The sequence below is a fragment of the Ptychodera flava genome, chromosome 15 (assembly GCF_041260155.1).
Source record: "Ptychodera flava strain L36383 chromosome 15, AS_Pfla_20210202, whole genome shotgun sequence".
Lineage (NCBI taxonomy): Eukaryota > Metazoa > Hemichordata > Enteropneusta > Ptychoderidae > Ptychodera > Ptychodera flava.
The window spans coordinates 4,463,781-4,486,687 of NC_091942.1; the positions used below are offsets into that span (position 1 = coordinate 4,463,781).

Consider the following 22,907-nt stretch of genomic DNA (forward strand, 5'->3'; position numbering starts at 1 on the left):
ACACTAACAAGAGATGTTGTTTTGTGTTGCGTCAGAAAAGAACAGAAACTATCGTTTCCTTTGGTATAAATATGATCAGAATATATCCTCAGTCTCAAAAGTATGAAGAACCTATGGTACAGCCAAACAAGATGGATGTCTAAACACTAAAAAGAAAGAAGAACTTCTTTATAAATATGTTTATCTGTATACCCCAACAGAGCAAATTATCTCACAGTCATTTCCCATTCAAGATTACAAAGCTCTTCATTTGCATACCAAACTATCACACACACAGCAGACACTTATTACTGCTATCACATCTAAAACATGAAAATGATGAAGAATGTCATGTTCTTTACTATCGGTGGCAACATTTCACAGCCAGTAGAAATGACTTGAAGGCGAGGTTAAAGGTTAAATTTTTTCAACTCACATGCAGGCATGATACACAAAACAATTGCATCAAACACCATAATAATGAAGAATTTGAAATGGAAAATTTCAAACTTCATTTTTTAAAAGCTAAATTTGAGAAAAAAAATTTCAACTTGCTGATAAAACATGTGTCAGACATTACAACAAAACTAATCAAAACACTAAAGCAATGCAATTCAAAGGAAGTTCTAATTTGCTGATATGCATGGAACATTTCAAGTGTTTTAAACTTTCTTTTTCATCTGACTGGACATTACAAGTCTGAAAGGTAAATTTAAAAAATCTTTATCACCAGAGAACAAGATCCATGCTTGACCAACTTAACAGTATGGATTTGACAACATAACTATACAGACATCTGTCACAGACATCTGTGTATAGTATTACTGAAATGCAATTAAACAGTCCCTTCATACTTGTGAAACCAACCAACATGATTTTTCAAAGTGTTGACAAAATACACTAACAATTCACTGGCTGCTTTGTAGATTGATTTATAAATCCCATAAAATTTGAGATGACATCGAAGGACTGAAATTACAGAGAGATATGCATCTACCAGTACCTCATGACTGGATGACACTGGGCCCAAACTAACAATTTCGCAAATCAACACCATCCTAGGTAGTTCAATTTATTAACTACACACATATTACCAAAACAACAAAAATGTCTACATGAGTAACAGACCTCCATTTGTAATTTCATTTCAGCCTTTATGATGGCGTCACATTAGGAAGAAAATATACACAAAGCACAACTTGAACTCAAATAACTTAAGCTGGAAATTGTGCTGTTATTCCTTTTTTTCAGCAAAGTCAAAGGATTTGTAATAAATTCTGATAGCTGACTGTAGCACATGTCTACACAAATGTGAAATGTTTCAAAGGATGACCATAAACAGATAAATGAAAACATGCCATAGAGCTGTGTTTTGAAATTAACTCATTCACATGTGAAAGGTCAAAGGCCGATGTTTATGATTCTTTATTTTCAATCAATACAGATACAGTCTGCTCCTATACAGTCTGCATCAGTGGTAGAGATGCTGTCATGGCAACCAGGGTGGAAGCTATGGCAACAGTATGATAATTACATGATGACGTGGGTGACAGCATTTCCTTTATGCTCTGACCGTAATCTTTTTCATTTCATCAGCAAATATGATAATCTTTGCCTCAAACAATTCTATAGACATGGCTGTTTGACTGTCCGGTATCATACAATTTATTTTTGAAATTTGGCTTTCATTCTGTCAGACTGAATAGTTCCATGTTTCAGTTTACAAATTGACAAGTAGCCCTTCACATAATTCTTTTCTTTTCAAATTTAAAATCTACATTTACTACTTTATTGATATAATTTTGTTATTTTTCTGTCCATTCTTTTTCCACTTGTATATTATAAACAGCCAACCATATGGGCATTCCAATATTTATTCACATTTGGATGACATCTTCTCCTTAACATTCTCACATAACCTTTCTAAAAGTGGCACACATTCAGCCATTAATTAATTACTGTCAATGACTATTTGTACTGTCTTTGGCATTAGTTTTGTCGGCACTGGGTTGAAATTTACAAATTCAGAGCAAGAGCTGGACCAAGCCTGGGCTTCAATCCTTTGCCATGGGGGAAATCCACTAAAGACTATATTCATGCCTATGACACTTAGTAGCTAAAAGCTTTCTTACATTAGGTACCAAAGCATTGATGAAAGTCAGAGTACAATTGGGGACCAGCTCAGACACTTATCTAAATGCATAGAAAAAATCACAAGGGACTGTTCACTGCCATATGATTCTATATTGGCAGTGTATGGCCTCATCCTCCACGCTTCCATCCAAAAAACTGAACTTGTTTTTCTTGAATTATGACATAGTTTATACAGTGAGTAGTTGCATATTTCTATATATTAGATTAACTTTTAGATCATACATATGATATGTCAAAGTTCTGCCAGCTGACAGTTTTCCCTTGCACATCTGCCTGGTCTTGTAAACATGTTTTCTCTTTTCAAAATTAAAATGGATGGGGACATGAAGTTCAAAATAACATTGTAGAACAAGAAAAGACCAAAATCAATGGAAGTCATAATTTCAGGTATGTGAACAATACTATTTCATTAAGTAATGGGAAAATAACATTTGTGAATAGTAAAGTAAACAATTTTACCAGAAGCTGAAAGCAAAACATTTAAAAATGACAAAAAGTATGGTCTATTGAGTTTTTCTGTATCTCAATCTCATTCAACATACTGGAATGTTACAAGAGTATTATTCAATTACCGGTACCGTAATACCAAGAAGATCTAAGAAAGCAACTAACTCCTTGCACAGTCTTAAGCCGTGGTTTTTACATCATCTTCACAAATTTATTTTGTGGCAAGGTAACTAAGGATACCTTTTGTCATTTATCATCCAATAATTAACTTAATCTGTGTCTGCAACTTAGTTCATAAATTTTCTGCTGAAATCATTGCCCGAGAAATGTATTATCAAACGAGGCCTCAACCGTTGGAAAGAAAATCTTCGTAATTTTCTGATTTTCTGAAGCACTGACAAGCTACATACAGAGCGTAACTTTGGATTGGAAAACCAAGTAAAAAAAACTTCAAAGTATAATACGGCTGTTGTTCCTCATTACATTGGTGACAATAAAAATGAAGTTAACCAACAAACTTTCACATACATCATGATTAGGAAAAAATAAATATTTTAATTCAGACATTGATAAATGCATAAATATTCCATGACTCAGGGGACAATTTCTAGACTTACAAGCCTTATTTATTGAACAAGGTAGTGATAAGGTCAACATTTCTAAAAGTCATAATAAATGATTGATGGAAAAGGCCTAGCTAGGGTGAGAATTCACCATCATTTGTATGTGGGTTAGTGGTGTCATGCCACATCAGAAACCTGGTACTAGTACTTCAAAAAATTACGTAAACAAATCTCTGGAATTATTCTATTCCTTCCAGGCATGCACTATTAAAAACATGTACTATGCAAATGTGTTGCCAATATGGGAGTTGAGTTTTGACTGATTTTGGAAGGAATTCACCTGAAAGTATACATGGATATATTGATGCCAATCTCACTCCAGTTTGAAAGAGACATAATTGCCTGTGCCATAGCAAGGTGAATGACTTGGCACTCACTGCTCATAAAGGACACCGGGCAACCTCTAATGAATTCTGCACATTGTAATACTGGAAACCCAAAGACTGGACGTTCTTTGTTGATGGCATGTATGGCCTTTCCTCATTTCAATGAGACAGCTTACATAACACCATGTGTAGACACAATGCTATCTTTGCAGCAAAATGTACTGATTTCAAATTAAAATGCTAGTAGAAGTGGATTTTCAGTTGCCTTTAAAACTGCTGAAGATTGGTTGTGATCTTCACATTTCTGAATTCAGTGGGTAGCAAACCTGTATTGGAATGGTCCACAGTACTTTGAAATCGTCAAGTCACAATCGTTATTACAACATTTACATATAAAATATTTTGGATTTACTGAAAGGACTGTTTTACCATTGATTCCGTCCCCAAACAAGCACAACAAACTCCTTGTAAGTAAAACAATTAACTGACATTTTAGAATATTTTGTCTACAAATTACTCCAGAAGCTTAAATAAATGTAATTTAAATGTCTCAGACTCATCATGTTTCCAACAAAGGTCTTTGCAATGTTTATTTGTCTGGCAAACACTATCAACAATTCCCAGCAAATTATTATCATCTCAGAAATTCCTCAATTACATTTACCGGTATGTGCATGTTTGTTTCTTTTTTGACACTTCAGTTTAAATGTTTATTTCGTGAACTTTGACTCCAATTTGTCAAAGTTTAGTGACATCTGATCTAAGGAAAAGTCAGTGACATCTGACCTCGAGAATAACCATAACCAGCTTCTGCTGGTTACTATGGTAACCACAGTAATGAAGTACCAAATCATATATGCTGATTGTAGAGGAGAAATTCCCTGTCTGTTCACTGAGTCTTCTAACAACTAAACTTTCAGGATGCCTAAATCTGATGTCAGGAACAAGTCAGTGACATCTGGCCCTCAGAATAACCATAACCAGCCTCAGCTGGTTACTATCAACACAGTAATCAAGCATCGAAATTGCATACACTGATTGCAGTAGAAAAATTCTCTTGCAGTGTCTGTTCATTTAATCTTCAAACAGCCAAAATTTTCATGCCTTGAAAGTTTGGAAGAGATTCATTCAATGTTCACAACTTAAGCTGTATTTTGAGGGTGAGAATTTCATATTTTTGAACAAAGTAAATGAGGTCAGCAATGCTATGATTTCCATAGTTAATAGTACATGCATCATGTATATCACCAACACACTGACTGGGCACTCAGGTATAAAATAAATCTCATGCATTTACACAGGGGAAGAGTTTAAATCATACAGGCAGTACTTCAAACCTTGCAGATCATGTGACAATTTGTGGTAGGTGATGTGTTGGCAATCTGATAATATTACACAAATCAGCTGCTGTAAACACTGGCTTTAATGTACAATGTTCACACACATTTTTGTAAAAGTCACTAACAACAAAACTTGTCAAGACATTCAGCTGATGTCTATTTCCACAATGGTGTACATATCAGGAATGTTACGCTGATTGACATTAAACACTTCTTGACAAACATAGCCAATGACTTCCTTAACAGGTGGTTGAATGTAATTAAAATTTGATCAGTGAAGAAGATATCTATAACTCAAAAATAATGTGAAAATTGACCATAAACTCAAATAACACATATTGAAATAGGGTTAGGGGTTTTTGCAATAGGTAAATCATCAGGGCTTTTTTATGTTTTGAATATTGAAAACTGGCAGTCATGGCTGGAAATGATAGTGTTCAATTTCCTATCTGTCACTGTTAAATATGAACAATAATAAGAAATTTGAAAGGGATTTCAATACTACTATACATGAATATTCAAATAATTAAGACATGTACGAATATGGGATACTAATATTCAATAATGTCACATTTCAAATCACAACGTGGCTCATGTATTTGTATATAATAATATGTCAATCAGCATCAATTTGTGGATGAATTTGCATGTAGTAAATTGAAATGAGGAAACGGACATTCAAAGTTGCAATGGAAAGCCATTGTAATTATTTCTTAATTTGTCATTTCTATAAAAACACCCACCAATATCACTTGTGATGGTTGTTTCAATATGCTAATCTATGGTGACACAACAGTGACGTCAAAGCTAGCTCATATCAAACATTGCTGCGGAGGTCGTTCAGAATTTAGATTATACACCTCGCGCGGTCAAATAGCTAAAATAAATTGTCTGTGACACCGCTCAAGATGAACTGACAACATCAAGTACAAATGTCGATGTCTGACAAATAAACAATCCAAAAATAAACGTCAGTCTAAAAATAGTAAAATATGGGACAATAATCAAACAAAATGACCTGCATGTATGAGTAAAACCTAGTCCCTTAAAAATACTCTGTACCACAGCCTGGACGGGTGGAGAAACCGTACGTCGAATGAAAACTATGTCAATGGCCCTCTATTAAAACAAAGGTGTGAAATACGTAATGACTGCCAACGAGGTATTGTAAGCATTATCGATGTGACCGAAAATACAACACAACACTACCTACGTACAGTACAGACAGAGCGGGCTGACTATGCGACATAGACATACTAACAAAATTATTGCCTTACGTGCTTTGAAGTTCTGCATGGGTATGAGTCCCGGACACGGCAGCGGAAGACCCGTTGCGGGCAATTTTCTCTGAACAGAAATACTCATTATTCCTTGAAAACGACTGTAAAGTCCGTGTATCACTCTGTCAGGAATGTAGAACTACGAGAAGGACCGGTATGTCGGGGAAGATCCCCCAGATCAAAGACGTATACAAGCTGTCACAAATACAGCATTCATTAAACACGACACGTTCGTTTCAAGTGAAACGACTAGTGTGTACCAAGCCAGGTGGGCTGCTTATTTCTTTCGTCACAGGCTCATTTTCTTATCTTGTAATGATAATGATATTATCTACGTCTCTCTCACAGGAATAAATTATGCACCTTTGATTATATTTGTACGGGCTTGCTGCACAGTACAGGGCCAACCGGTCGCCGTAAACTGGCGCAAAATTTCACCAAAAGAGTACCTACCGTACACCTTAGCGCCCGCGGTGTACCCTGCTTGTGACCTCCGATTAAATACCTTGCGTAGGGCCATAGTACAAGAGGTACTTTTTGTTCACTTCGGAGGTTGAGATATACTTCCGTTGTTGGTCCAGGACCTGTCGCTCCCTACGTGAATGTCAGCAAAGCCATTTTGAATATGTAAATGAGGTTCGGGTTGTAACCGCTCCACTTTAGCTATGCGGAGGACGATGAGCCACAGTGAAGCAAATTCGTCATTAAATTTCACTTGTTATGTTTTTAAGTCACTTTTATATTGATTAAACTCGAATTTTACACCTAAAACGTCTTAAATTTTACTCATTCGTTGGAGATATATCCAAACACCCTTTGGAACTACATTATTTGCGGAAGTAGTAAAACAGCGAAAGTGAGTCAATTGGTTTTAATCCAACTCATTGATGAGAAGATACTTCCTGAATACATCAATATTGCATGACAAAACATGTGTTTAAACTTATTATTAAAGCCTATTATTAAAAGGGGTAGCCGACAGCTTCCCTTCGCACCTATTAAAGGGGTAGCCGACAGCTTCCCTTCGCACCGTAACGTTAGTTTAACGGTATCATATGCTGCTATAGGCGCTCTTTGAAGAGTGAGTTGTTTGCACAATTTCGGAACGCTTAAGATAAATTGCAAACCACGGGTCTTGCACGTGTATTTGATGGTTATTAACAGTGGCAAGTGGTGTAACGCTCAAAGTAGAACATAAACGTGAGGTAAGTGCGAACCAAAGACAACTGCAAAGAGACTCCGACTACTGTTATCTGATTAAAAGTGGGTGTTCTTAGTATGATCAAATTGTAGTTTTGTTTTGAACAATAATTCCCGGTTTATTCGTCACTATTTGCTGCGGATCCCCAGCCCTGCTACTCCAAACAACGCATATCAAAGGGAGTGGTATGGCTAAGGTTCAACAACACCACCACCACCACCACCAACAACAACAACATCATAATCATCATCATCATCACCATCGTCATTTGTAACATTTTTTAATTTCTTTTCTTCAGCACAGGCACTATTGAGGCAGTTGTAAGATAAGATAGAGCATTAGGCCACAAATAAAGTTCATTTGATGAAAACATGAAAAGTTAAACTAAAACATTTTTATCACAGTACGAACGACAAAATGTTGATATCACAAATACAAATATAATTTAAACTGTACCTGAAGCACCGATTTTTCAATATGTCCCGTTGTGAACATTGTTTGCCTAGATCTGATGCTCAGAATACTTTCTCTTGCGGCAACAAATGAGGAAATTAATAATGAACAAAGTTACAAGCTTTTGTCTAAAATCTACTCATCAAATTTTATAGAGCCAAAGTCCTCGCGGAAAAGATAGGTCGTGTCGATAGAACTGTCACTCCAAAAAATTGAAACCTGGTGCTTCGTCTGTGTCAGATTTCAGACCAGTTTTAACACACGCCTAACGAACACTTCGATGTGGAACTAATGTTTCGTATTGTACAGTCTGCCCTTGTTCAAACTACTGTAACTCGTGGTTTTTCTTTGAGGCAGGCAAATTTGGGATTCGCAAAATTGTAAGCTTAGGCAAACGATGCGGAAAACGCGTGTCACACACATTGCAACTATCAAACCACAGTCACAGGGACTGTGTTTGAACCATAAAAAAATACTGTAACATTAACGATTTGGCGCCATAGTATGGGAATTCCTCTCAAACTCAAAATTTTCGTAATCAATGTATTGTCCTACCATCATGGATGACGGATAATCTTGAGCCTCCAAAGTAATATCTATCTCTACAATTAACGTAACATATTAACAGAGGAAGTATTCTTGCAAACAAACCCAACCCACTTACCTGTCATATCTTTAAAGTCAAAATCCTGTGTATACATCCGATCTGATATTTTTTCCACTTTTGTGTTGAGTAATTTTCGCAACGGCAACATTTTGTGGTATTCACAAGTTTTAGCGGCTTCAGGCGGCGGCACAGGAGTAGACCGAAATGTTTATACTTCGCTGATCAAGCTGTCTCTTTCGCGTTTTTTTTTTTCCTTTAAATACTGTTTGCGAGTATTTAGTTCATTTTATTCCTGTCGTCGTGGCTTCGGGTTTGTTATTCTAATTTGCATAGCGGTTTGGAGTATGTGCACATATGTTGCGTGCTGTGAGAGTTTCAGTCTATGAAAGGCAGTAGGCCTAAAGCTGATGGAAAGATGTAGCGGATCAGAGCAAACAATGATGACGCACATTCGACAAAGCGTTTGTGATAGGCCGATGCAAAATCTCCACGTAAAAATGAAATACTTTGATAGAGGGCTTTACAAATTCCCTTTTCACATCCACCAACTCTATATGACGTGGTGGACTCCCACAGTGAATTTGCCGCTTTACCTTATCGACCCAAAGTCAAACAGGTGGCAGGTGCCGGCTTTTGCTGGTCGTTCTAGGAATAGATCTCTCTTTATGTTTTGGGTAAAAAGTGTGAGCGTTATTTGTAATGCGAACATCTCTTGTTGGTGAAGTATGGGTCACTTGTGTAGCGCCTTTGATCAAAGGCATACATCGTCGTGCGACGTTTTATCATATGTTGATATATCCTGTGCACTTTTCCGGCAGTAACATGATCCTTGTTTCAATCGGTAGAGGGCGATGTGTGCTAACATTCAAGACCACTTTGTGGCAGTCGTTGCTGTGGCTGCATTGAAACTTTCAATGAAAGAATGAGTCTTCAACTCATTCTAACTGCTTTTTTTATATTTTGGTCCTTTCAAATCAAATAATTGCTGATAATCTTTTTATACATTTTTAGCAACTTATTGGCATTCACCGTTTCAATAAATATACATATGCTTTACATTTAATTTTGAAGGTGGACATGTATCCGTTTTTATCATGAACTTCAATAAACCTTGTAACAAGTTCAGAAAGGATGTACTGAAACAAAACCTACAACATCTCTTGAATTAATCAAGTGAAGGGGCTTTTGTAACAGTTGTATGGTTCAGAAAAATCTACCCCCCCCCCCCCAAAAAAAAAGCCAACTGAAAGGACTCTCCAACCTGACATGCCACAACATCACCAAGCACATCACACATGACAAACACAACAAAGCATTGGTGTCATAAAACTGTATATTTTATTTCATATAATTATAAAGTGTGACAACCTTTCAAAGAATTACATGGAATCAATGAAGATGACAAGATGGGAAGGCTGGACTAGTTGTCAAAAATGGGCACCAATTTCAGCATCTTACTGAGCAGCTCTGCATCCATTTTCATTCCAAAATGAACATTTGTGCTATATCTGCAAGAAACTGTCTACCCATCCTGGAGTCAACTAGTTAAGTCTACCAGAATGTGTCTTTGAAATATGTCCCTTATGTTGTAGAGCTGCTGTTCATACCTCCGGCTACACAGAAGCACATTTGGTCTTTTATACAGATAGCTCTAAATCATGTAGCAACAGCTTGAAGCAGGAATATTAACTGCTTTGAGGTTCACGAGTGATTTTCTTTAAGTTTCAACTTTGCAGTTCCTCATTTTTGATCCCATTTTTTTCTGCCTTGTCGATATCCGTTAGAAGTTTCATGCACACACTAGAAAGGTAAGATAAAACATACATTTTCCATGGCAGCAACATTTAGATCAGAATTCAGTGATCAAACATTTTTTTCACATTTACACAAAATAACTGCCATAACTTTCTGGAAAAACTCAAGAGATTTTAGAAGTAAAATTCTTGCTCTCTAGAAATACAGAATGCTACACGAGCAACAAAGCATTTTTATCATTAGTTTTTATACAATACACTGCATTCAAGGGGGAGAGGAGTTTTTCAGAGAAGCTGCTCCAAGTATGGTGTGTTGATGAGGTTACCAGCGGCAGCCATCGTGGACTTCTGGTTAAATAAACGTTTTGCAAGCTACAATGAAAATAAAAACAAAAGAAAGACAGTTTAGAACATGAGAAGGCAGCACTCTAATGTTGGTAAAAGTTGAGCACTTTATATAGGTGCACAGGCTATTTCACATAACAATCTGACAAATATTGCATTTGTAAAATAAAACCTGTTATTGTGGAGAAAAAAAAAGTCTAACTGTTGATAGATGTTACAATCATTACAATGAGATCAGGAAGGTGACACTTTATCAGTGATAGAAGGAAACCCCTATCAGAAATTTGTTTCTAAGGTGCATTCTCTCAAATTTTCATAATACCTTATTGGTCTACCAATTGTGAGGGTTCATTTTGAAGTTCATAGTGTAAATAAAGTTTTCGTCAGCTTATTTTTTTTTTCAAATAAAAATATTAGTTTTCCTCATGGAGTTATTACCTGAAGATGCCAGCCGTTTTGAATTCCAAATATACCAGTTAGTAAATTTTTGGTAATTTGTTCTCTGGTAATAAATTTTGCGTGGTGACCCTGATATTTATCTCAATTTAAAAAGGGAATGGTTCAAATATTCCGTACAGAAAGTTTGAGCAAATGTTGAATTTTGAGGTGCATACTACCTTAAGACAATTACTATTAAAATCGTTAAGCTGTTGATGCTTTTGCAAAATTTTAAGAGACACTTTAGACACAGAAAAAGTGTTCAACAACATTAACCCTGACCAGGAGAGGCCTGATAATCATAAGATTATACCCTCACCAAACAAGTCAATCCGTGTGGTGCCATAAAACACTATTTGTTCAGGAGAAAAATGCCTTTGTTTTTGAAATCTAAAAGTAAGACACATTATGACCATGAGTTTTGAAAGGTTAACTGTGTGCAAATGCTCGGAATGATTAAGGAGCCATTGTTTGGACACAACACCTGGCATTGTGAAAGAAGTAAATGTTACAGAATGGAGACTTACAGTAGTGATATCCTGAGCAGTGATGGTGTCGATTTTACTGACTGCATCATTAACGGAGACAAAGTTTCCGGTAGTAATAGTCTGTGTTGCTAGGTCTTCAAAGACTGTCTCTGGATTCTCATAAGACATCAACATACTAGCTTTAAGTTGATTTCTGTCATGTGAATGAACACCAATATGACACATGTTAAATACTCGATTTATGCAACTTGAAATAACCATTGCAGTTTCAAGCAATAGCCCTACAGTTTCATCTCGATACAGGCACTAGTTCTTGTAATTCTCATGTACATGTATGCAATCTTTGCGTTCATACAACATAAAATTACAGAAAAAATATAACTTGAGGTGCAGGACTAAAATACTATTATACTGTGAGATACTTTAATCTTTTCAAAACTAATCCTTTGTTGCAAAGCCGTTGATATTAATTCTATGGTTGGATCAATATATTTCTACTATAGATCAAAGTGTGCATATTGGTATTCTTGAAATTCTTTCACAGAAATCCTGCTTCTGATCACAGCATTGTGAAGCAATAGGCATTTTCAGAAAATGTGCACTGTTATACAGTCTCACAGATGTGATAAAAATGTCCACCTCCTCTGTTTAACAAACAGACTACAGATTACGCTGAAAACTACACTATACTGATTTCATTTCCGTCTGGTCTCAAATGTGTGATGAACATGGCAAAGATATTGGCCAGATCTTATTGATAAGTGAGAAATGACTATTTGATCTTGAACATATCAGGTGAGTTCACAGTCTTGTTTATTGACATGTATTTGTAATACACAACAGAATACAGGTTCACAGGAAGATGACCCTTTGGTGGATGCCACAATACACAAAATCATGAATTCTCCCAAAAGTCCAAAGCTGTTCTCACAATACTGCTATTCTGCTATCCTATCATCTCACCCCTCCCTTCAAATGTTACAGTCCAACTTCACTACAGAGAATGTAAGGATGATTCCAAGAATTTGCCGATGGAATAGTATGCAAACAGAAGACACACTTACTTTGCTCTTTGGAGATCTTTAGCATCTATGTTACCCTTAGTTACAGCACCACATTCTGTTACAATGGCTTTCAATACCTGTAAACAAAGAAAACTACATGAAAAAATGACACACATAACTCATTATCCTGCTAAGTTCATTTTTCACTGTCAGGTCAAGTTGGTTAAAACAAGTGGAGTACAGTATGTCCTGAAAGGTGCATTTTAACGAAGATTTGAAGACCCTTGAAAACACAGATACTGCAAATACAATTTTTACAGACTAAAGCTGCTACATGTATAACACATCAAGCCAAGTGGGTGAAAATACATAGGATTTTGGCTCAATACTGCTTTTCCCAAACTTGGCAGATGGGGAAGTGAAAGTGTTTGGCTGGAAGAGGGATAAACATGCGTAAACACATGAATTAATTTGCATTATCCACTTGACCACTGCTTGAAGAAATGGTATTACACACTAAGCCCATACTAGCATGATACATATATTTTGTTGGCAACATTTGAAACCTACAGGGTTGGCACTTGTACCTCTAAGCTGTTCTGATTGCCATGTTTAATCTAGGAGGGTAGTATCAGTGAGTTGACATTTATCTACTGTACAACCCACTTTCTTAACCCTCCACATCCTTCACCCTTATACCTTATTTCTCTTCTATAGACAACAATTTTTGAAACGAAATAACAAAGAGGTCTGCCAATGTCTTGTGGTGAAAAGACTGAATTTGAACTGAACAAACTAATGTTTACAATCTATCATCTGATGTGATGGACAACACAGTTTTCAGACCTCATACCAAAATACTTGATTTGCTGTCCTAAAATGAATCAATTCCATCATATCTGATGGCAATTCTTACACCTTTTAACAGTTGTATTCATAAATACAAAAGAACTCTTTCTGTAGATATCCATACTGAAGGCATGTAAGATAGCAATCATTAAAATGTTCAAAAATTGCACGAACAATGGCTGCTGGGCACAGAAGGAAAGTACACAACCTACCTATAAGTCATATTCTCTTCAATCCAATCAATCCCATCTAACTACACAGAGGTTCAATGCTGCCAAAAACGCAATAGGGATGTACCAAACTGTGATGGTCAGAGGGAGGTTAATACTTACTGAATGCATTTCTTCTGGTGGTGCCACTGCGTACATTCCAAACAATCCTGAGTCTGTATAATTGACATTAATGCAGCTTGTCTGCAAAGAAGTTATTGCAAAGAGTTTTCACAAGTCCCATGACTACATGATGTACACAAGGCATGTATAATCACTCTTACTTAGTTTTTTTCATGGACACTGCAAATCCAAGGGAACACGTTGTCAGCTCTCTCTACCTTGAGAAATGACTTTTAGGTCATGTTGAATTTGTCAATTGTTTGTCAACTGTGAAAGCGTCACTACACTGCCCTTCAAAGTGTCCTTTTGCCACAACGGAGACATTGCTGACAGTATTTCTGCCCTCATTCTTCCAAATGCTCACAGCATACTTGTCATTTGGACAGTAATTGTCAAGAAAAGAGATGTATTCTCTGTTCTGGCAATAAATATCTCAGGACAGTTCACCTCACATTGAACAAGGATTACAAATTAGTACTCACAACTGTATATTTGACCCTTGACATGCTAAATAAGTTTGTAACCAAGGTTTCTGACTAATCCGTTCAAATTACACCAACTGCCCTTCACCTGACTTCTTTATTTTATGGGTTTTTAATATGAGTTTGCTTCAGGTGATGCCTTCATTTGAACAGTTCACTAAGAAAAAGATGTGGATGTTGTGGTCAGAAATACTGGCAGTGAGCAGTCTAGTGATTAGCACTCTGGTGTTTAATGCAATTTTGGATTCATAATTACAGTTGTGAAGGACTCAACAATTCGATTGAAGACTGGGGTATGGTGACAATTTTTATTTTGTTTGGAAATCACTATGTACTATGTGATGTTTTGCTTTTCAGAGGCATTATCACAGCCCTCGCAAGTATTACTTTAAAACTCTGAAACAAGTGTAGCTCAGTCACTAGAATGGCAGAATCCCTAACATCATGAAAGATGGACTCACTGAGAATGGTAGACTGGTTGATTTGGCGACAGCTTGGTTCAATTTGGATGTGGCAACTGTGGTTCCTCGTTTGATGTTAGGGGCACCATTGAGGTAATGCTGCAAGACACCAGATACCAGCAAATCATCACTGCCCAGAGCCACACCCTCTGTTGCCATGACAACTTGTGTCAAGGGGTCATTGCTTTGCTGTCTGCTGTGTTCCCCTGAAAGGTCAAAGGTAAACAATGATCAGACCAGAGAAATAACAATAAATTGTACAGGAAAAAACAGTCCTTGTTTCTGACAAGCAGCCTATGAGGTGCAGCTTAAGTCATCAGCTTATTGAAGAATTTTCATCTTTGAGTGTTGACAGTTGAAACTTTTCATATCCTTAAAGCCTTTTTTAACCCTTTTCCTGTCAAGTTCATATGTCACCATCAGGTCAAGTTGATGTAAACTAATTTGGCATAACTTGCCCCACATGCTGCCTTTTAACAAAGATTTTAAGTACTTGTAGGCCGCTCCAGAACAGAGACACTGCAAACACAATATTTACTAACTAGACAAGTAGCTGAAAATATTCACAGGTTTTAGGCTCAATACATGTAATACTTAATTACTGACTTTGCAGATGGTGAGGTGATGGTCCTAGCAGGGTAAGGGTTACAGATATGCTTCTTGATGCATCAATAGAAACAATGTAAATTTCAACACACTTGGTTACAGTCAGCTAAGTCTACAAATTACAATTTAACCTTACCTCCAGCATATTTTGGTGCAGCCTTGGCAGTAACTGCACCAAGCTGTAAGTTTAAACTCTCTGCATAGCTTAGCAGCTGTCCATGATCAACACCTGTACAAGAAACACACACACAGTGATCGTAAAGTCAAGCACTCATGGACATCATTTCTATTTGCTTCTAAAATTCTAGTCTAATGCTTCCAGAAATAGTACACACACAAAAGACAGCACTTTAATTATTTTTGAGCACTGTGAAATTTTCTGTTATTTTGTTTAATTGCCTTTGTATCTGTTGTGTGTCGTGTTTTGCACTGTGTAAGGCCAGATAACACAGATAATCCCTGAGAGATTTTACCAAAATACAAATTTGCAAATCAAAACACACTTGACAGCCTGCTGACACTACCGTAAAAACCCGATCAATTCGACCACCCTATTAATTCGACCACCCTATTTTTTTCACAAAACATAATTTTATTTGGGCCCTTTCAAATCGACCACCGACTAAAATTGGGACTTTCTCGATCTCTATTAATTCGACCGAATTACATACCCTTCAAAAACTTCCTTCAGTTGGCGAATGAACGATATTTCAAGACATCGAAAACCACCGTTACGAATACGATGAACCACGGGTCAGACAAAAAGGCAGAAATGAGAACAACAAAGGGCTTTGTAAACGGCTTTCAGATTGGTTTTCATTGGGTCACATGATTATTTTCGCTGAGTATAGCGAGCTGGATCTCAGTCGCCCTCTTTCGAAATCAGCGTGAAGTTTCAGCGTGTGTGAAGTACCAACCCTCTAGTCTCTGGTTTTGTCACTATTTTCTCACCTTAATATCGAAGAAAGTAAGAATAAATTACCTACTTTCTCCCTTTCTTATTGTCTTTTCCGAATTCTTACCATCCCGTGTCGATTGAAATTTACAGACTCTTTCTGTGTGTGAATCAATATCCCTTCCTAATTGGACAGATATGTTCTAAACCACATGTTGCTTGTTCCTAAAACACATAAACAGATGTGCCCCGTGCACTAAAAGGACGAGTTTGCGAAATCTTTTGCGAACGCCGAAAAAATTGCTGAGGAAAAATCGATGTTACATGTCAGTAAGTACGGCCGCCGCGCCGTGCGTTCTTACCGACTGGGAACAGACTAAGCTTAATATTTTCAAACGCAAATGGGGACAGTGTCAAGGAAAGAGTAAGACGACGACTTATTTTTTCAAGCTGAAGAAAATGCTCTTTCTGGCTGTTTTAATGACTCAATCGAATATTTTTGTACCCAATTAATAAATCATAGACAATCTCAATTCTCGGTTTCTGGCAATTTTTGTCGACCGATAAGTCTTTTCATCTTCAATATTCCATTCTAATTTCACCTATATAATATCCTAACCTCCTGTGACTTTCCTTCTAAACGTTGATTTGCCTTGTGCACCAAAAGAGATGCTCTATTTTATGCCAAACGATGAAAAGATCCCTGAAGAAATAACCATGTGTCAGTCAGTACGCCGACGGCAGGCGAAACCCGGACGGCCATACCGATTGGGGACAGAGCAGAGTAGATCGAAACGCAAACGGGGTATTATTATAGGAAAGGCGGTGACTTATTTTAAAGCTGAATAAAGTGCTGTCTCTGGTTGTGTAAGTCTGTCGATCGAAATATATATATTTTGTTCCCAGTTGATTAATCATGGGGGATGGCAGTCTCGATCTCCCCTTTATGGTTCGATATTTACTGACTCGTTCCTTCTCATTTTTGTCAATCGATGAAAGCATTTTCGTCTTCCTTATTCAATCTTACTTTGACCGATGTGATATCCTGACCTACAGTGTCATTAGTTTTGACCAACGTACAAAGACGTTGCCCATGCGCCCGGTTGACGAGATATTTTGCAAAACCGGTGAAGAAATATTATTATTTATTTATTAGCCGTGTTCACAATAATGACACTGGCTCAGAAAGAAAGAGAAGGACAAGAAAATGTATAACACTGAAATATTTGGACACGTACGGCCGTACTGCATGGGGGCCCGGGAGACATCGATATCAGTCTTTCCGGACTGTTTACATGTAGCTTAGGGGATATCAAAGGAGATGAATCAGTTGGTTGAATAAAACAAAAGTTTTCAGACATATTTTATGTCAATGTTGTAAATGTTGGACTTTTGATTCGATTGAGAAACCAGAATCACCTACGAGAGATGTCTGTATTAAACACGGACGCACAATTCGGAATACAGTTTGTTGTGCTACTGCCGGTCTCAGTCGTGGTGTCTCTCTCCCATAAAATTTCAAAGCTATAGGCCTACACTTGTCGTTTCGATTCACAGGTAGCAGTACACCGATGACCAGATATTAAAACAAGTCTAAGCAATTTTACGCCGTGAACGTCCTTGAACCTATGGACGTGACCATTGTTTTACTGCGCCCATTAGCGTGTAAACCCCTGCTCGTTCCCAGCAGAGTACTTTTTAAAGTTCTGTACATCAGTGTACACTTTGTGTATAAGCCCTAAACCTAGTTTAATTCAATTATGGAAAGGTATTAGTAAAGAATAAAGGGTCGTTACTGTTGCTAAAATTGCGAGAAAAACGGCACGTTTTTCCAGTACGTTTATAGTTCTGTGCTTTCCGTCCCCGTTACTCAAATAGAATAGTCCTATTCACAAGCGCTATTGTTTTAAATCACGTCCAGGATGTGCTGTTGATTTTCGGGGGCATTCTTTTGTGCAATTTCATTCGTTTGAAGCAATTATCCTTTCATTTGACTGCTCTGTGGGACTCTTCTGGATATGTGTTTTGGATAAAAAGAACTCTACAGTGAAAGACATAAACTTCGACGGTGATAGGTATACAATATCGGTTCGATGTGCGAAGATATACAGATTACAAGTTATTTTAGAAGTTCTCAAAACCAGTAAAAATATTTCTGCGCGCCACTTATTGATCGTGTCTTCATGTGAACGTCCTTGAATCCGTGACCGCGACCATTGTTTTTGAAGTGTTCGACGGTCGATGATCGGTAGATTAATGAAGACATATGTTACTGAACTATCGTGTGTTTGTTAGCATGGTTAGGTAATAGACGGTGTAGTCTGTAGAGGCGATACGGCGAAATTCCAAGGCCCAAGAGAACATGTGACGTACATCGCATGCTTTCTTACAACGAACGAGCCGTCGGTTTCCATAGCTACGTGAAATCCGGCCTCACAAATGTCCCTGTCCTGATTCGGAGAACAACTTTCAAACTGCGAGTTGAGGTTCAGATGTCCGATTTTTTCATATTCAAAAGGCTTATTGATTCACAGCGAACGCCCGTCTTGTTTTTAGCACATGAGGGCAATTGAAAATTCAAAGCCAAATAGCCAGTGGGAAAAAATTCGACCGGACGACTCACTCTCACCAGCGGTCGCAATGAAAAAAAAATCGAAGTCTCTGAGTCTGAAGTCGGTATCATTGCTCCGCCATGTTTACTGTTAGTTGTACGGCCAGTTTAAAGTCACAGATTTTTCTTCACGGCAAAATTCATATAATTGCCATACCGCGAAGTTCCCTGTGCGATATGTCTTATGTCAATTTGGCAGCAAAAGCGTCACGGACATTCGATCGATGGTGATACACTTTCTCCAGGCCGTGACATGTCACCAGTTACGAACTTTACCGGTTTTCGATACGAAATATGCAATATATTATCAGCATTGTTCACGTTGTGTTTTGAGTCTGATATCGAATATAACAGGAAAAAACTAACGATTTGAGAGACGATAGAGACCATGCCCGATACGGAAAATTAACATCAACTACTTGCATTGAGCAGTGACCTGAAACTTCAGACTTATATATAAATGTCGACAATATAAAATATCGAAATACCGGCGAGGGAGAGAGAGGTTTACGCTGTCGCGATATGATTATACTGTTTCGGATATGACTTCGGTATAGACGATACACAGACATCGAAAATGTACACCTACTTTCCAGAAATTCGACTAATCTTATAATAAGAGTAGAATAAATATAAAAGTGTTGGTTGAAGTAAATCTACAGATGTTGGTTTTCCAAAGTTAGACAATACTTACAGAAATATGGTCATCATAGTCTTCTCTTAAAAACTATTATCTTCAACACCACGTTTCTTATGATCGGTGATGTCATTTTTTATTATTTTTACAAACTTTCAATGATCAAACGCCATTAGACTATCTCATCTGCCTGTCAGGGAGTTACTATATATTTCCAAGGGCTGGCACACGATGTCAACTTACGCGTCGTTTGTCGAGCGGCCGGTGGCAGTGTCACAGATCGCTCAGTCTGTAATCGCGGCTTCTTTGATTTTGATGTGACACCCAGGCGTGTTTGAGGTTTTTTGTTACCTAATTTGTCGACCTCAAAAATTCCACAGTCCATGCTTTGAAGCAGTCTCAACATGGCAAACATGTCTCGCGTAAATTTCATCCTCGTCGTTCCAATTAATTCGACCACTAAATTATTTCGGCAGTTTTAATTTCCTAATAAATCGACGATTTTGAAATCGTAATTATTTTTTTCTGGTCGAATTGATCGGGTTTTTACACTACTTCAGACTGCACTGAGCTTTTATTCTCATCTGACAAAACTAACTGCTGAGCAAATTGTTTTCTGCTAAGATACTTAAAATCACTTAGACATGGTACATAGACCAACATGACAGCACATACCTAGACCAACTAAAGCCATGTTACTGCTGGTGTAGTGTTTCTGCCTGAAGTCATGCAAGACACTGGGTGAAAGTTTACCAATGTTATGCTCTGGACAGTAGATTGAATTTGCTAGTGTGTTTCTGAAGGCAGCAGCATGGAGGCGCTCCATCAAATCTGAAAAATCAGAAGTGGAAAATGTGAAAATAAAAGCAAAAGTGAGAAGTCACAATACCTCAGTTTTGTACATAACTAGAGTTTATTTAAATTGAATCAAAATACACTATGAAGACCGGAACTTGAAGGAAGAAAATTAAGCATTGAAGATGGGAAATTCATACTTTTGAGAACAAAACAGCGGACCCTGATGAGTTAGTAGGTATACTCACACAGACACATAAAATATAACCATATCATACATACAATACCACAACATTAAATTCAAGTGTAGTGCTTCATCATCTTGGCTACTGTCATTGACTCATCAGAGATGTTCCAACACAACATGAGAAGTGGCAACAAGATCACGAAATTCACTGCATACATACCAACAAGTCACCCTTAAATAGCTTTTCATAAAGCACTTACCCACTTGAGTCTGCTGTTTGGCTATGGCTGCGTCCAGCTGTAGCCTGCCAACATTGTCAGCAATCTCCCAAGAACGGAATAGAGGGTTAGACAGGACTTGGGTCAGGTAGCTAAGTGAACTCTCCCTGAAAACAGTGAAGGGGGAAAGCATTGGTCAGACTGATGAAAACATGCAACATTGGAATAAATAATGAAACATGGATTGCGTCAGATTGCCTTTATGCTTCTTGCTTATTACTAGTTTGCTGGTAAACTTAACAGAAAGAATTTCTTTGTGTTTGAGTCTGTAATATATTCTAGCTCGTGTGACCAAAAAAGACAAAGACATGCACATACATCACATTTATAGGGTCCTTCAATAAGTTATGAAGCAGCATTCATTGGCCCTGTCCCTTTTCATCAATACCTGGCTGTGACAAAAATGACATTTTATAATTTAGCAGAGTTGATGAAATATCGAGTCAACGTATGCAGGAAATCATGAGACTAGAGTCAAGAGCTGCACGTATGTCTAGATAACATTCTCTGAGTCAGCACTCACAGTGGTTCTCCCCTAAGGGCTTGTACGGCATATGTCGCATGGTCCCGACTAGTTGTCACTTCTAAGCTACCACCAACATCTCCAATACCTCTAGTGATTGCAAATGTAGAGGCACCTTGTGTTGCCTACAGTGAAAATGTGCAAAAAAACATGTTTATTCCACTTGGAAGATACTTCAAAACACCAAAATGGTTTAAGAATTAATTTTTGTGTTGCGAAAAGTACAGTAGTGACAAAACAAAAGACATCTGTTACAACACATAGCTGGGAATATTTTAAACATATTTTTAAACACCAGTAGTTTCTAGATCAGTGCCACTTCAGAGAGATTTCAGGTCAAAGGTCGAAAGTTGTACACAGGTGTTTAGATGAAAGCCAAAGTGCATCTGTCATTGATAAAGCCAATCACTCAATAACTGCTGATCTCCATGGTTACTTACAAGATGTGAACAAGCTCTGAGGTAATGAGTGACACCTAGATTGTTTGCATCTTCGTAGCGACTTCCAGCATTGATGATCACTCCTATCTTAGACACTGGGGAGTGGTTCTCAAGTGATGCTACAGTTAATCCATTTTGTAACTTTGTGATCTAGAGTGTTGGTAAAACAGAAAAAGAGGTGGTTCTTAAATCTCATGACCACAAACATTGTGTAGAATGTGAATAATGCATGTTGGACGATAGATGCTAACTTTGCAGTTCTCGTCCTTTCTACCCATTCTGGCTTTGTTGGTTTCGTTTTTTTTCTTTCTCTCTCTCTGCTTGCTTTTGTTTATTTTTTTTGCACAGTCTGCCCTTTTTTTTCAAAATTAATGAAAAACTTAAAAAAAAAACTTTCTATCACAACTGCTATGTAGCAAACCACATTGTGCCGGGTGTTACCTGTGGGAAAGATATGACTGTTTGTATCTAAACAAATTTGTAAATATATCGCAAATTTTCTGTGGATTAACATAACTATGAAAATCACCGTGACTCGGAAACAGAGATTTCAATGTGTAGCTCAAACTACATGTACCACTGCACTGGGAACATAATATGAGTACAGATTATCTTCCCTTCAGTGCAAGGTCTGTGCCCCCAAAATTCAACACCACCATGACGATGATCCAATGCTTTACAATATATGACACGAACTAACAAACTATTAGCCTGCAGAATTTACACAGCCACATTTTGCAAAGATAGCAATACAGTGACCAAAGGCATATACCTAAAACACACACTCCAGGAAAGACTTTAAACAATGGCTTGTCACATAGCTTCACTTGTGTTATTTCTCCGTAATAATGGTGAGCAAGGTAAATCATTATATGTCACCAGAGGCCTACATTGTTGTACATTTTTGCTTGCCTGACTTGTTGAAATTGGACTTTCAAAGAAATTTCAATACGTTCTTTGAAATGAAATATACGATCTCAGAGATACAGCCTCTACAGTATCACTCCTTGCAAAATGTATCAATCATTTCGTATCAATATCTGCACTTCAAGGTTATCTATTGGTTGCCATTCTATTGGCAGTGGAACTGGAATTACTATCACCAATCCAAAGAACATTTGAAGGACAATCTCACCTTGACATCCTCCTTGGGAAGTTCAATTCTTTCTACTTTCTTTTTTGCCACAGCACTCCATGCAGCTAGGTTCCGTCTCTGTCAAAAATAAAGAAAAACCAAACCAAAAGATTGAATGATAGTAACAAAGAGGGAGTACCTGATATGAACAAAGTGTTGAATGAAGTGTTTTAGTGTGATTTAGTGTTTGTAATAATTCTACTGGGATAGAACACAGAATGGTCCTACAGCAATGAT

General features: G+C 37.4%; 2 protein-coding genes across 4 annotated transcripts in view; both read right to left on the reverse strand.

Annotated features, from left to right (window-relative positions):
* Positions 1-8,801, reverse strand: part of LOC139150953 (small G protein signaling modulator 3 homolog) — a 76,671-nt gene extending 67,870 nt beyond the window's left edge. Inside the window, exon 1 of one of the 3 annotated variants that reach the window (XM_070723436.1) lies at positions 8,468-8,801. In XM_070723436.1, the coding sequence (XP_070579537.1) occupies positions 8,468-8,558 (91 nt within the window). In that variant the 5' untranslated portion in view covers positions 8,559-8,801. Of the gene's footprint in view, positions 1-6,146; positions 6,457-6,602; positions 6,783-8,467 lie in introns of those variants that run through there. The other 2 variants (XM_070723434.1, XM_070723433.1) reach the window with 2 other exon arrangements.
* A 924-nt stretch (positions 8,802-9,725) lies between these two features.
* LOC139150957 (cytochrome b-c1 complex subunit 2, mitochondrial-like) overlaps positions 9,726-22,907 on the reverse strand; it is a 42,773-nt gene continuing 29,591 nt past the window's right edge. Inside the window, exons 3-13 of the mRNA XM_070723441.1 lie at positions 22,671-22,748; positions 21,536-21,685; positions 21,096-21,220; positions 20,555-20,679; positions 19,988-20,143; positions 15,306-15,398; positions 14,564-14,769; positions 13,621-13,701; positions 12,500-12,576; positions 11,475-11,628; positions 9,726-10,536 (exon numbers count right to left, since the gene is read on the reverse strand). Of these exons, the coding sequence (XP_070579542.1) occupies positions 10,450-10,536; positions 11,475-11,628; positions 12,500-12,576; positions 13,621-13,701; positions 14,564-14,769; positions 15,306-15,398; positions 19,988-20,143; positions 20,555-20,679; positions 21,096-21,220; positions 21,536-21,685; positions 22,671-22,748 (1,332 nt within the window). The 3' untranslated portion in view covers positions 9,726-10,449. The remainder of the gene's footprint in view (positions 10,537-11,474; positions 11,629-12,499; positions 12,577-13,620; positions 13,702-14,563; positions 14,770-15,305; positions 15,399-19,987; positions 20,144-20,554; positions 20,680-21,095; positions 21,221-21,535; positions 21,686-22,670; positions 22,749-22,907) is intronic.